Source organism: Ammodytes marinus (assembly GCF_949987685.1).
Source record: "Ammodytes marinus genome assembly, chromosome: 6".
Taxonomy (NCBI): Eukaryota; Metazoa; Chordata; class Actinopteri; order Uranoscopiformes; family Ammodytidae; genus Ammodytes; species Ammodytes marinus.
In genome coordinates, this window is record NC_137235.1 from 20,626,065 (window position 1) to 20,642,216 (window position 16,152).

At 40.0% G+C, this 16,152-nt stretch overlaps 1 protein-coding gene across 3 annotated transcripts in view; it reads left to right on the top strand.

Moving 5' to 3' along the window:
• The first annotated feature begins 462 nt into the window (after positions 1-462).
• The window catches only part of LOC307251938 (phospholipid-transporting ATPase ABCA1-like), a 44,302-nt gene continuing 28,612 nt past the window's right edge, over positions 463-16,152 (top strand). For all 3 annotated transcript variants that reach the window (XM_080029400.1, XM_080029401.1, XM_080029402.1), the window contains exons 1-7: positions 463-599; positions 4,793-4,901; positions 6,279-6,372; positions 7,485-7,626; positions 7,861-7,979; positions 12,392-12,513; positions 14,326-14,517. In XM_080029400.1, coding sequence (XP_079885526.1) covers positions 4,836-4,901; positions 6,279-6,372; positions 7,485-7,626; positions 7,861-7,979; positions 12,392-12,513; positions 14,326-14,517 — 735 coding nt within the window. In that variant the 5' untranslated portion in view covers positions 463-599; positions 4,793-4,835. The remainder of the gene's footprint in view (positions 600-4,792; positions 4,902-6,278; positions 6,373-7,484; positions 7,627-7,860; positions 7,980-12,391; positions 12,514-14,325; positions 14,518-16,152) is intronic.

Here is a 16,152-nt window from a genome sequence, read left to right on the forward strand (position 1 = left end):
CATTAGGTGCATTGTTTAAAATGTAGAATTGTTCTTGTCCTTGAAGGCCACTGTAGCTTCTGTTATTATTCAAAAGGGGTGGGGTTACCCAGGGAGCGTTGCATTCTATATAACTTCCTTGATGATGTCATATTACACAGTGCTCCTTTAACATAAATAAACCGCTTACTTCACCTTTAATGTGTTGCACATACTTACTCATGGAATTGTATTTCCTTGAACATATTGTTATACGAAATTCGGGAGCATGACACAGTAGCCTAATTGAAAAGCAACACACATCACTTAGGCGCTGAGGTGTCGCTGGCCCTTTAAGGGATGTTTTGACTCCGCACGTGCTTTCCTTATATGGGAGCAGCATCCAACGGTGACCGTTAGTTACCTCTGCCGATGCTCTGCTCTGCTCCGCACCAAGCAGCGCTATAAAGCCTGCTGGAGGAAAAAAAAACTGTTTTTCAGACACCGAGACACAGAGCGCCGGAGTAGCGTTACAGTAGAAGAGAAGAGTTTATACTGTTTGTTAAATTTGTTTCTGGACGAAGGATTTCATTTATGACAAGAGACAGAGTGGATATTTACAGCGTTCAGGACCAAGGTCGGTAAGTTTGGAGTTTTCTTTTTTTCTTTTACATTTTTTACTGGTTGGAGTCTTGGGGTGATTTATTAGTTTCTTTGTTGGTTTGACAAAGAGATGTAGCCTAAGCCACGGTGTTACAGTTACAACATTGTCATTCTAAAGTTAATTTTTTGCTTTCTGTAGGCTAGCCCAATTAAAACGTAGAACAATAAGAATAGTTTTGCTTCAATGATAATTGAATACTGGGTAATAATTAGATGTGTTTTTGTGCTGTTGTTGTTTTTATATTCTTCTGCTTTTAACGTCGTTAAGTTGAACAATAATGTCGATGTGCTGAATGGTTGTTATGTGCAAATGGCGTTACCGCTGTTTGAGTGAAATGACAAGTGTTGTCCTTGCTGTTTTTGTTGCTCTTTTATCGTGTCAGAATTATTCTAAAAACCGTCTGTGACTTGCACCAGAGTCAAGTTAAACAGTCAAACGTAGGGCTTCCGGTCAGGGCTTAAAGAAAATAAAAGCACCCTGATGCCCAGGGCTCAATTGTGATAGCCTACAAATGAAAAACCTTTTCCTAGTTCAAATAAAGGAAAGACGTTGAAAGCAATCTCCTTTAATGCAATTCAATATAAAGTTAAAACGTAATATGTGTTTAAGCAGGCATCTGGTTTGCCAATGATATAGCTCACAGAGTATTTTAAATCCCATTTGTTGCCGCTTTATGCTGAAAACACATTCACTTTCCTTGTCTCATTTTGGCTGGCTTGACTCTGTTGTGGATCAGCATCGCGAAGATGAATGACCGACAATAACCGGATTTCAAGAGAACAATGAAACTCAAGTAGCCTACAATAACTTTAGTTACTCAGAAGATTCATTTAATCAATCTGGCATTATATTGAGATTGGGTCGCAGTGGAAAACATGCCCATTCATGTCAATCGAAAATAGCCTGGTTTTTGATTCCCTTTATTTTTCAATGTTTTTTTTTCTTCTCAGCAGTGTCTGCGTGGTCTGTTATTAGGGTTTTATGAAGGAGAAGGTCTGCAGTGGTCTAATGTTGTAAGGTCGAACATAGATTTTGCGTTTTGTTTTTTTAATCCGTGGGCTGAAGAAGTAAACAAAAATACGTTTTTTTTTATTTTTATTTAAAACATCGACGCTCTTATCTCGTATTTTTTTCGTCTTGGTCAAAATGAACTGTCCTTCTTTTGATTAGATTTCCATCTTGAATGAACTGTCAAGTAGGCCTATGGGCTATGCTCGGTAATTTAAGAAAACAATGGAGTTGAGGGGCAAAAAAAACTGTATTGACTGTGACTTAACACGTGAGTGAGAAATGATGGTAAACAAGTATGAATCATAAAAATAAAATGTGGACCACTAGAGGCGCCCATGCTCTGCACCATTTGAACTGCCCCAGCACTCAGCACGGTGTTATGCATGCGATGTTTTTTTCATCACCGTGTTTACCAAAAGCAGACAATTCATGGAGGGAGAACTCGTCAAAAAAAACGACCCAACCTATTAAGATAGTATGATTAGGGAAACGACAAGTAGAATCAGGCCGATGCCAGTTAGATGTAAGCCGGATCATGGGTAGGCTTATAATACACATGTTTAAACGTGTTTTCCTGTTGAGATGTCCATTCCCCAATGAAGGTGTGAGGATTTAAGAGCCACAGTTTTTTTTTTCACCAATGAAAATGGAAAGAAAACCGTTTGGATGTAATTAGAAAGAAAAAAAAACATATTTTGGAATCCATTCAATGCCTGCAAGCTGTGACAAAGGTGTAAACTGTATTGTTGTCCACCCACACATAGAAACACGGTAGACCACACCATGGCATTGTGGGTGATGTTATTTCTCTCATTCCTTTCATAGGATTTGTGTAGTCATGAAGTGGAATACAGAGACAAATTCAACATACAATGCAAATAAACTGTTAATTTGTCCCTACAAGCCTCTGCTGCTGATGTTTTTGTCTTTTAGCCCAGAGCAAAATAGGCATTACATTTTTTCTGAGTTCATTGTAGAATATTCATGTGTCCCTTGTCAAATCACCTGAACGCTTCTGCAAATGGTTATTTTTGAGCTATCTGTTTGATTCAATGCTGTGTCTCTCAGTGAGTCTACAGCACGTATTCTTATATTGTTTCAAGTGACTCATAGAGAAAACAGATGTACCTGTTCAACAGATTGTGTACACTGGTCACTGTGTTATTTGTTGATCTCAAAGGTCTTGTTGGTTTTTTTATTGCGACATTTCATACATTCCAGTGGATTTACTTAATCCAGCCAATTGCTTGTAGCCGTGGAAAATGTGTGCCGTGCAACAGAGTTACTGGTATAAAATGTGGGATTTTGTTAACATCTGTTCTTTGCTTTATTTATTTTGATACTCACCATGTTGTATTTGGCCATCCCCATTGGCAATTATCTAATCCTAGAAGAGAAACATTTCAGACAGTGATTTTATGAATTAATGTCACCATGTAAGTGGAGACTGCTGGGGAAGTGGTTAGATGAGAATACAGTGGCTCTGTGATTGCATTAAAGTAAACGTGGCATTTAAACAATAGAAAATGGTTTAATTTGATTAGAGCAGGGCTTTTTTTCCAGCCAGAGAGCAAATGATCAGTGGGAGACATGTTTGAACATGACTGTGTCCTTGACATTGTTTTGCTGCTGTCGCTCCACTCTCTATGACATCCAATCAGCTTTAATCTGTATAAAGGCCATTCCACATTATAGGCAAGTTGGTCAACTTCAACCGCAAGATAACCATCAAATTCAAAGTAACAGAGGCCACAGCAATAGTAATGGTAGAATATTGAATGGACTTTAGACAGCAGTGCCCACCGAGTGTTTACCAATAGCTCTTTGTAAATATATGAATTACTCTTTAATGACCTGGCCTATATTTTTTGATGAAGGGTCTCAGTCTTCTTGAGTAGCTAACTTGTTTCAGTAGACAGGATTACACACGCCACCGGATAATTCTATAACTACATGTTTATGTTACGCTTGGACTTCGAGGATTTTACTTAGAAAACTGTCTGTTGTATTCTGGGTATTTTGCCACTATACCGTGGTTGAGTTTGCATACGTATGTCGAAATATGGACCCGTGGTCTGATCCAAGCATGTTGCATCAAACCAATCAGATCACAAACACAAGGACTTTTGAAGCTGCACACAGAGTAAAAAAAATACTGGCATAAAAAGTATATGCGACACAAACAGGCATTCATCCATACTGGCTGAACGGCGTGCCATTTTGTAAAACTGACCAAACCCAGTGCACAAGTGTATTTGTGTATCACGATACTTTGAGTAAAGCCCCTAATTCTGTTTAATCAGTAGTGTATTTTGTTTGATTGAACAATGGGGGGATAATGTGTGGCAATGATAAGGCAAGTTTTGTTAAAAATGTACATCAATTGTAGTATTGTGTTTTAGGTTTTAACATGGTTAAAATTGAACTTTGAGCACATGAACAGTGCCCACCACCACCCCACTTATCCCCCCAGTGTAACGGTAACTTTAACCTTTGGACCGTTGAGTCTACACCGGATGGAGCCGAATCTGCATTGGTTAATAGTCCTTCCTCAGTCATCGCCTGACTTCATTTGCTGAGTGTTCTGAGCTGTTCTTTTGGCTGGTCTGCGTTTCAGAGAGAAAGAGTTTTTGTTCAAAAGGTGAATCTTTTGTCATCATTACTTTCTATTAGTAATGACTCTTTGTTTCCTATGGAAATGTACTCTATCTTAGTTATTTGTGATATTCTACTAAAAAGCAGCCAATTAGTGCTTCTTGTGTTCCTGATTCCTGATTCCTTTTACAAATGGAAAAAAATTGAAGTTATCTTTCTGGCTATACATTGGCTTTTGTGCGCTGTGGTGGCTCAAGCAACAGGATGTTGTAGCCATATTTGGAACACTTTCTTACATTTGGTTCCAACAACTTTCTGTTCTGTTTTCACATCCGTTTTGTATGTCAGTGTATGCAGGATTTATGAAGTTTTTTTTGTAAACCAAGTCCTTTTTCACAGGAACAAAGCACGACTGTTCCAAGTTAGCAAATCTAATCAGTGGCCTTTTCACAGAGAGGAAAATGTTATATGTGCGTGTGCTCCGTGAAGGACTGTTTAGCTGGTTGTAGATGTTCACGTTTGCAGTGGCTGACTGTTCCTATATTTGTCTTTTGGGGTTCACAGTGAGGAGCTGGAGCGTGCTCAGTGAGGCTGGGAAGACGTCAATATGGCAGTCTCCACTCAACTGGGTTTACTGCTTTGGAAGAACTTCACCTACCGACGAAGACAGACAGTAAGTCGGAGTTATTCAAGTGACTGACTCATAAGAACAATGGACTCAATGAGTACACAGTACAATACCCTGTCAATTATTTATCAGTATCCATTTACCGTTTTTTATAACCATTTAAAAAACATGTTTTATTTTTATTTGTTTGATCCACAAAGAAAACAACCTTTTTATACTAAGTTTTTCTTTCACAAGTCTCAGAAGTCCGCCATTAAAACTGCCTGGCAATCATCAGCTCAAATTGCATCATGTTTGATGTTCTCATCGAGTACATTTGCTAGTCATTCATCAAAATAACAAGACTAAAACGCTAAATGGAGGGATATCTGTTCTTCTGTATATATCATTATAATAAATGGAATAAATTTAAATAAGTCTTGATTAGGCCCACATGACTAGTCATAAGGGCACTACAAAGACTTTCTAGTTGTTTGTGAGTAAAGTTCCAATGCACATGCAGCACACAACGATGGCAATGATGTCATTCTCCTCAGAGCTGTTTGGACTGAAAAGCCTTAGAGTTTACAGATGACTGTGAGTCAGTGATAGACGTGTGGATGAGACATCATTCACACGTCAGGTCCATTGTCCAGTTACCATCTTTGTGCCCACACAATCAAAGTCATGTAAATCAAATTCAGTTCTGATCTCTGTGTAGGCTCGTCGTCTGCATACAATGAAGCCATTAGACAATCGAGTAGTAACCTCTCCTAAGAGTGACTGTGGCTGCTTGACACCCAGTCCAATGATGTCCAACAAAGGGAATACAGTCCATTTTGTGAGACAGTGTCTTTATTCTTTGTCCCCTGCGCTGCATGGCTGCCATGCTGGTTCAGGCTGAGACACAGGCAGCTGAAGTCCAGTGACCATATGGAACAGATGGACAGAAAACTCATAGTCCAATAAACCCTGATTCGCTGTCCCCCCCTTATTAACCCATATACTTTACCCAGACTCTTGGTGGGATTACTTTTTGCCAAGGACAACAGCTGACACCCCCCTTCACACACACACACACACACACACACACACACACACACACACACACACACACACACACACACACACACACACACACACACACACACACACACACACACACACACACACACACACACAAGCACACACACACACACACACACACACACACAAACAAACCAAACACATATGTACACTCAACTTGTTTTGTTTTTCTTCTTAATATGGCCTTGGCTGACCTGAAATTGCACAAAAACGGCAAAACACAAATACAAACATAGCAATGTTTTTGAGATGATTAACTCACCTGTTTCAGAAGTTTATATTACCCAACAGTGTAAACCCCTCTTTTACGTACATGTTTATCTCTTACCATCATTCTTTTCGTCTTCCTTTTTTTAGGTTCAGCTGCTGATTGAGATCATCTGGCCGCTGTTCATCTTCTTCATCCTGATCTCAGTCCGGGTACATTATCCACCCTACGAGCAACATGAATGTAAGCACACAGGGAGAGAGGGAGCGTCGATAAAACATTTTCTGATAGTTGAATTCCTCAAAATAATAGAATTATGCACGCAAAAATAGGGAGTTTCTTATTCTTTTTTTTCTAACGCTTAAACCTCATAAATGTTCATCTATGAGATTTTTAGTGTACCTCAAACACAAAGGAGTATTTTCTTTTTATTCTATGAGATAGCACGATTATTAGCTTGTTATTTTACTGTTCGTAGACATTGTTTATTTTTTGGCTGTCATTGGTAAAATCAACATGTTTGTCATCCAAGGTTTCCATGTTATTGTCACACAGGGAACAGTTGGATTTGTCAATAGTTGTTTGCACTGTGTCATAGGACCTTTAGCTCTGGAAAAAGGATTTGTAATGTAATTTGCCAACTGAGCTGGTTTCTGAACTTTGACAACGTTTCAACTTGATAAGATTATCACTGGATGAATGCAACATTTTATTTCAAATTAGTTTTCTCACTTTTGGGAAGGATAAGAGTTATTTGCAACATAATTACCCAAGAGTATTTATTGAAATTCTGGGGATCTGTGCAGTTAATTTATTCTGATGGATTTGAGGCATGTATTCTTTTCCAGTGAATTTGTGTCAGTTTCATAGAAAATCTTTTAGAAGAGCTGGTTATGTTTCCTGCTTTTACATGTAATGACATCAAGTAATGTAATAAGGCTGTAGTCATTATGAGCCTACATTGTCTTATTGTTGACCCCATAAAAAGTTCCCCTACTTGGAGCAAAAACATTTGATACCAAATGAAAGTGTGTCAAAAGTCAGTTCGAACCAAGTTAACCCAGTGAACTCCAAAGAAGTGGAGCAACCTCCTGACTACTACTTATCTTTTCAGATTAATAGCTCTACCTCAGCTCATTGCAGCAGTAGCAGTAAAGACAGCTGATAAGAGTTCAACAATTGTAAAGATAAGGCAGTGATTGTGTTGGGCTATTATAGTTTGTATGGGTTATAAATGGTTGCAAATCCAGTTGTATATTGTGTTACAACTTTTTTTGACTCTTTTAATTCATATTTGAGTCCAAATTCAAAACGAATCCTTAAAAAAACGTGCATGCTGTCTCTTTCCTTTTCAGGCCATTTCCCTAACAAGGCCATGCCCTCCGCGGGAACCCTGCCCTGGTTACAAGGCATCATCTGTAACGCCAACAACCCCTGTTTCCGCCATTCTACCCCTGGAGAGACTCCCGGGGTGGTGGGAAACTTCAATGATTCTATGTGAGTGTCATGGCTCTGTTGATGATTCTTATTGACATCACTAATATAAAATATTTTTGTGTAATTATGTATTAATTTAATTCAACTTTTTTTTTTGAATGAACAACAACAATCTATTTATTTTCAGTGGAAATACCTATAATTTTACCAAACCGAGAAGAGATTTTGTCAGGCTTTGAATTCAAGAGATGTGAAACAGTGTGTCTAATATTGTCTCTCTGCATACATCACCAGAATCTCGCGTCTGTTCCTTGATGCCAAGAAGATCCTGCTGTACTCTCAGAACGATAGAAGCTTGGACGGCTACAAGGGCCTGTTGAGGGCCCTCAGGAAGCTGCAGAAGAACACTGCTCGTGAGTAAAAAGACCTTCCATTGTTCTGCCCATTTTTAGTTGTATTACACAACTCAAAATGGGTGTTTGATTGACTCATTGATTTACCTGCTCAGTTCGCATTGATCAGTCAGCCATTTTCTCTTGCCTGCAATCTCATTTTAAACAGAAAGAGAAACAGAAATGGTGGTCTCACACAATGAAGGCCCCTTCTTCTTTTCTACACTTAAACTCTTCGGAACTGAATTCAAAAGACTAGAGTAGGGTAGGGCATGCCACTCAATTAGTACAAAGTGAATGAAGCTTGAATAGTTGCACATCAATAAATAAACAAAAAACAACAGAATAGTGACATGTTCCCACTAGACAAAGTGACTTGTCAAGGTCACTTTTGCAGTGTAGCAGCTGATGGAGCCGATGTAAGCCTTCAGAGAAATGTTGAGAGGGTTACATGCCCCTTCCTTATCATAGCTGGGTGGATCCAGCTCCCAGAAGCCAGTAGGTGTTGCAATTCCCTGTTATCCGGAGCCAGTTATGTTGGTACAAGGCAATCATAGTACAGTCCCTGCACAGATCTGGTCCAAAAAAGCAGAGTTCCCCTCACTGAAATGTTACCAGTTGGCAGTTTTACCAACTAGTCATTATCTTACATATTTTGGTGCCGAGGTTTGTTGAGCAACAGTTTTTCCATCATCGTGACTTGACTGGTCTAGAGCAGAGATACTAAAATAACAACTTTGATGACTGCACTGGTCTGCTTTGGTCACAGCTACCTCAAACTATGAAAGAGTTCTGTGCTGGACTCTGCATTAACTTCACTTGAATAGAAGTGTCACACGCAGATTACACACTGATGTGCACATGTACAGAGACAACCGAGACGAAAAGAAAACATGCGACGATGTTATCAAAGAGAAACATCAAACTGTATGTTACAGGGAATAACACCAGGGAGGACAGAATGCAGGAACAACAGTGAACCTCAGTTCACTGCTAGAGTAAAGGAGAGAGGTTACATGTCAGCGTAGATGAAAAACAAAATATCTCCTATTCATTGTAGTCACGTATAAGATGTCCTCTTCTCTTAGTGTGTCTCTCTTGTCCACGTTGTGAGCAGTAAAGCTAGACATCAAAGCTCAGCAATAGATTGATTGTGCCTCTGAGGATCATCACATTTGAACTGGAATGAACATAGCCAAGGTTTTGTATTCAGGCTGATGTAATATTTTAGAGAGGATTTGCTGCCTCTGTGCACTTCATTACGATTGGTTTCTCGGTGTCTGACAGTGCACAAATCCCACATTCCATAGTGTTTTAAATCCACATGACGGAATGCCCTGATGTAGGAGAGGGGGGGGGGGTATATAATGCAGGAAAAGGCAAACAGAGCAGTGCCGCATGCACTATAGTAATAATGGTGTGAAGATCAATGTGAGAGTGGAGCACCTTGCGTGCCGGTTTATAAGTCAGCAAATGCAGGGATGAACATATGAGACTTACACAGACAGGGAAGGAGGGGGCTGTGAGGGGCTACGGAGAGGGGTCAGCTTTTATCGCACATGATAAATGGATAGATCACCTCGGACGCACTTACATTTAATCAGATCTTTTATTCTTTTCAGCTTTATGAGATAGCACAGAATGGCATGGCAGAGAAATGGAAGAAGTAAACTCAACAGACATCTGAACACTTAATTAACAGAGTCATGCTAGGTTTTTTAAGGGATGATTGAGAGAGAAATGTGGTCTGGTCGTCAGTTTGGAGCCTTTCGCATGCTCATTTATTTTCCCAATCTTCCCACCTGTCTTTACGAAATTGAGGCTATAGAAGTGCATGTTCATAATAAAGGAGAACATATTGAATTTTATTTAAAACTTAATATTGGATATTTCTGGCTGATTTAAACGACTCCATTTGATTTGAAGGCCGGAAACATCTGAGCCTGATCTTTTAAAATGGAGACTTCATAATTAAACTGGGGCGCTGTTTTTCTTGAATGCACATATGACTTGCCCACACACATAACGATCTGTGAACCTCTGTCATTGTAAGGTACCTTGAAGACCAGCTTTATAATAATCAGGTCGGTGTGTCTACTTCAGACCTTACTTAAACTGTAACCTAATATCTCTAAATATCTCTAACTTTAAACAGGCCCAACTCTTAAAATAACTGCTTCAAAATAACATCCTCTTACAGGAATGTCCTAATTTAAAAGATCCAAAACTCTAATAAGCTCTCACAAACAGCACACGCACAGTCAGTTATATGCTCAGATACAATCAAACAACTCTACATCAGTACAGTACTTAAAAGTCTAACTCTTACACGGCCATTTTGTGACTCGATTCCTAAACTGTCAGAATTGGAAAGGCAGCTATCTTTTGTTGGTGAGACTGCAAAGTTACCTGGCATTCAGGAATGCTTGATTATGCTTGTTAGCCGGGCTGTGCTAGTTTTGGGCATATGTCTTACAACAGATATAACAGCCTAATTTGAAACAGGATAGGCACCACCCTGAGCATGTACAGACTCATGAGTGTTAATGTAGGGATCGCCCTTGTATCCGGCCGGCTGCCACAGAGGAAAAACACACACACACACACACACACACACACACACACACACACACACACACACACACACACACACACACACAATCATAAGGTTTGTTACATAAAATATGTGTCTGCTCCTGATTACACAGGGGATTTTAAGCACTTAGGCCAGGCAATTCCAGACAAACATAGAATAGAATATATCTTTATTGTCATTGTCACAGGTACAACGAAATTAAGTGCAGTCCTTGTAATAAATAAATAAATTAAAACTAAATTAAAAAACCATAAAATAGTCACTATCAATTATAGGCATTAAAAAAAGGAACACATAAGACACATAGGACATAAGACACACCCAAACAACATCCACATTCATAAATGTGCTTTACACAACAGTGTCACACTATGCCTTCGTTTTAGTTTTAGCAGCATTAAGTGAAGTTATGGCTGTCGGGTAAAAACTGTTAAGAAGTCTGTTACACAGATAAGATTCACCTTCACAGACTACACAAAGTTCAGTTTAGGTTTTCCATCTTAACAATGTTGCACCATCAAGTCTGGGCTGTCCTCAAGGGCTTTTGCATGCAATGCACCATGGGATCTGTGACTTCCTACTGGGAGAGTGATTAGACCTTATTAGCACTCCCTGGTTGTTCACCCCTGAGGCCACACACATAGAATCACAGGCACAGATACATAATTACACACACACACACACACACACACACACACATACACACACACACACACACACACACACACACACACACACACACACACACACACACACACACACACAAAGTCCAATGGAGAGCAGGAATACTAAGGATGTATATGTTACACACATCCACACCTCACACTCAGTAAGCACAGACTGTGGTGCACAGCCATGAAGCAGGAAAGGGGAGAGCGACATCACATGTGTCCCCCGCAACACACAGATACACACTGTTCTCTTTCACTTCCTCCCAGGGGATGTTCAGTTCACTAGAAGCAAAGTGTTTACTCTGTGTGTGTGTGTGTGTGTGTGTGTGTGTGTGTGTGTGTGTGTGTGTGTGTGTGTGTGTGTGTGTGTGTGTGTGTGTGTGTGTGTGTGTGTGTGCCATCTCATAGCTATAAAAAAACAGCCAAAAGAGATTTGCCAGATATAAAGGGAAGGAAGATGAGGGAGATGGGATAGGAAGATATTTTTTTTAAATAAAAATTCAACTTATTTAATTAAGTTTAATGCACCCAGTCATGCAAAGATAAAAGTATGATAGAAACAACAGAGTTGGAGACAGTGCTGTTAATAACCAAAATAGCACTTAGCTGGGTTGTATCTAGAGCGAAGTGGAACGCCCTCTAGTAACCCCGGCCGAGGACAAGGGCTAAGGAGTAGAGAACAGTGTGTGCGTGTAACCACACACAGCTGACTCAAGCCAGTTTCAAAATTGGTCTGACTTCTTTGGAATGCAGCAAAAAGTACAAAACGCTCTCACAGTTCAGAGGACAGTGTGACTCCGTGTTTTTGAAGTTATCATTCTTCACATATATCGTTGGATTTTAAATCTTTTGTTTACATGTTGTGGTTATCATTGAGCATTTTAATCATGCAAATCTTGCACTCTGGTTTTCACTGATATTAGGACATTTCAAGAGTTGTACTCGTATTAAGGGAAGTGTGGGAATTGATGTTTAAGGTTATCTTTTATCCCTTTTGTCACAACATGGGGAAATGGTGTGCAGTCCCATCTACATGTACATAGTGCAAAAGAAACAGAATTCTACTGTATATCACTTCGGGTGAGAGAGCTGTGTGTCCCAGTGTTGATAGCAACCACAAAATAGAGAGATGGTTGACAGTATGCTTCTATGTTTTTCCCCTGTAGGTTTTAAGCTAAAGGACTTCTTACGAGACGATGAGACCCTCTCCTACTTCCTGCACCACAACGCCTCACTTCCTCATCACGCGCTGAAGAAGATAGTGGAGGCTGACGTCAATCTGGAGAAGGTAGAACACGACATTCACTATGTTTAAGTGAATCATTCTTGATATATTGTCTTTTCTTCATATATTTGCATATATATTAGCATTGTTGAATTGTTTTCCTTTTCACATAATGAGATAATCACACTCCCCCAGGCCACGGTGCTTGTGAATAAATCCACTGACCTTGGTTAGACAGTGTCTGCCGGGCCACAGGGTTCTGCCGTGGCACAGCTAAGCCTTTAATGCCCGGCAGAAAAATCACTGTCAGTGCTAAGTGCTTATAGTGGCACCAAACAAAAAAACCTCGACAGTCTGTCTCCTCCTGAAAATTAAAATTCTATTTAAGATGTCATTTTTAAAAACATGATATGATGATCTATGTGACAGCAACCCCATACGCACATGAACACACACACACACACACACACACACACACACACACACACACACACACACACACACCTTCTCTTCTCCCAATCAAATCAAGTGTATTTGTATAACTCAATATCGCACTTGCACATTCACTGATTCAGCTACCCTTGTCCACCAAAACAACAACTCCCGTCCCAGCCCTACGCATCATCCCTGCTTTGCAATTGGAGGGTTGGTGTCACATGACCACCCTTCCCCCCCTCATCCCCATTCCTTCTCACGTGCACAGGCAGAGGCTCAAAGACAAATCCACGTTTACTCTCGTCTGATTCTGTTCTCCCCCATCCCTTTCTCCAAGACATCTATTGATCAGGGACGATGGCTGTCCATTAGTGTAGCAAGGTCATTTGAAACAAGTTTTAAGGAGAGGGAAATGAAGGGGAGCTTTGTATTGCTTTGACTCAAACACTCATGAGAAAGATCAACATAGAAATATCTCACAAGTTCTTGCATGATTCCCAATCCTCCAAACTCTCTGCTAGATGCCCTGATGCTTTTCCGAAGAAAAGATTACATGATGTAACTGTGTGTGTGTTTACAGCTAAGTAGTCTGATCGACATCATGGTATAACACAAACTAGTCAAGGGCATTTAGAAATATACACACACACACACACACACACACAATTGTACGAACATCTTGACTGTTACTACGGGCACATGGTAGCAGCTGTGCTCCCTCTCTCTAATAATCTGTTTAACCCTTTTTGAAAATCAAGTGTAAAGAAGCCATTTTTAAAAAACAAAGGGGATTTGATCTATAACCAGAAAAAAAAACATATGGCCTATGTCTTTTAACACCAAATAATTCCTATCATTCAAATTTGATATGGGTTGCATATCTTGGCGAAAAGCTTTATTGCAGATGTCCTTGGCGAGCTCCAGCATTGACATTCAGAACATTTCTTCCCCTCAATGTTGCTCAACAATTTGTATCGACATCATTGTTTTTCTCCCATGGTCAGGTGTTTGGAATGTAACGTTCTAATTTATGATAAAAGGCAATCTTTACAGAGGAAAAAAACAACCACAAAGGAGCTCTTAACAGTGTTACTCACCACTTATCATGCAATAACAGTCTCAGACTTGACCCAAGTATTATGTAAACATATGCACCTGGAAGGGAAATATAAATGACTAAGTGGATCATCTAGAAATATATATTGGCAGTTGTTTCAAAGTAAAACATTTATTAAGTGTAAACTGAACTGTGGGCGTTAAATGAATCCAACCGGAAGGAGAGCAGTCCCATGTGTTACTTTGTTGTCACATTAACATTTGACCCAAACTAAATCCGACTAAAAGGATATATTTTTCTTTCTATTCCTCTGTATTTTCATATTATGTAGTACACTCTCTCTCTAAACTGCAGTGTTCTCTTTTTGTTGTTGCTCTGCCCAGGTGCTGACTAAAGGCTTTGGCTTCCATCTCAGAGACCTGTGTAACACAACGTCCCTGGAGGAGTTTGTCCACATTGCCGACAGCAACGTGTCCCGTCTGACTCAAGAAATCATCTGCAAGTCCTCCAGTGATTGGCTGAACCAGGCACAGAGTCATTTCCTGTCCAACCTGGACTTCCTCAAACCCATTCGGGTGAGTTCATCCGTTACACATTGACCAGAGTAAAATGGTTCTCATTATTGTTTTGACATTAGTGATGATCAAATCAACAGGATATAAAAGCATATAATGAAAACATTAAAAGAGTGGTCGATCAATCCTGTTGAGCCTTTCATCACTGACTGACATATTTCACTAGTACGTGGTGTCTAGGACCTTATCCAACATGAGCCAGATTATATTGTATTAGTGTAGATAAGGACAGATAGTTTGTAGTCCTTTTTTTACAAGCTGGGATATTTGGGAGCAATTGCTACTTATTTTTCATTAAACACTGTTTCCTTCTCAAAACTTAGGTGTTTAGAGAATATCAAGTTCACACTCCAAAGACATACAAGACATACAAACACGCATCCATATGGTGGATGGCTGCCTCTATACTATGCCCTTTTGAGGTCATTTTACTGTGACTGCTAATGGGGAGCATTTGACTGTGACACATATGTCATCTGACAGGAGGAATCACTGTTTGTGTAGGTTTTAGCATGAAATCGCCCCTCCCCCTCCCCCAAAGCCACACCCCTGTATTCATCCATCTAAACTTTAGATTCTCAATCAATTCCCAATCCCTCGTATTTTCTGCCTACTATGACATTTTCGGTATATCTTGTTTTTCTTTACCCTCCTCCTCTCACCCTCTTTTTTCCTCTGCCCATCATCACTGTTCCTCTTTTCATATCTTCCCGCATGGCCGGCCCCCTTCCCATAAAACCCCGTGACCTCAATGTGAGTCACGATGGTGAAGGATGGCGAGAGGTCAAGCAAACAGTGTGTGCTGCAGCAGTGTTCTCTAGTGGGAGAAACAAAGGAAATGAGACAGAGTGTTTCTTTTAAAAATCATCAAGTCAGCAATGCTCTTCCACCGAGAGCCTTGCTGTGTTGTGCTGTGCTGTTAGAGAGATTAGAAAAACAGTGTTTGCTATACTTAGAATGATTCTCTGGCTCAACGTGGACCTGATTTACCCACCAAAACACACGCTGTGCTCATTAGAAAACCTCCAACTTTGACCATGCTAGAATGGAAAGTCCTTTCCAAAATTAACAAATTGTGTAACGCATGAGGGCAAGAAACTCTTTCATAACTAAATGTTCTGCCATTAGTTACTCCGTGTGTGGGTGTGTGTGTATGTAGGAGGGGGAGTGATAGAAATCATTAAAGAGGGAATGGTGCAGAAGAATATCCAAACGAGAGAGAGAGAGAGAGAGAGAGAGAGAGAGAGAGAGAGAGAACACGCTAGAAAGTATATTTCACTCTTACTAGACGGCTGTTCTGTTCTGTACTCAGCTACACCTGTGCTTTAACGAGTTTAGACGCTCCAGCAGCTGACAGCGATATGAAGACACACACACACACACACACACACACACACACACACACACACACACACACACAGCAGTTTGACTGATGGGAACATAGGTCAAAGCCACGCTGACCTATTGTTTTTTTCTCGGCTCCCCTCTACTTCATCTTTGACCCCTGTGTTTTCACTCTCTCCTACCTCTCCTTTGATGATGATGATTTAATAATTCGAGAAGAAATATAATATGTAATAGTAATTGATAAAGCAACAGGCAAGTGACAAATAAATGTCAAAAAACATATATTGT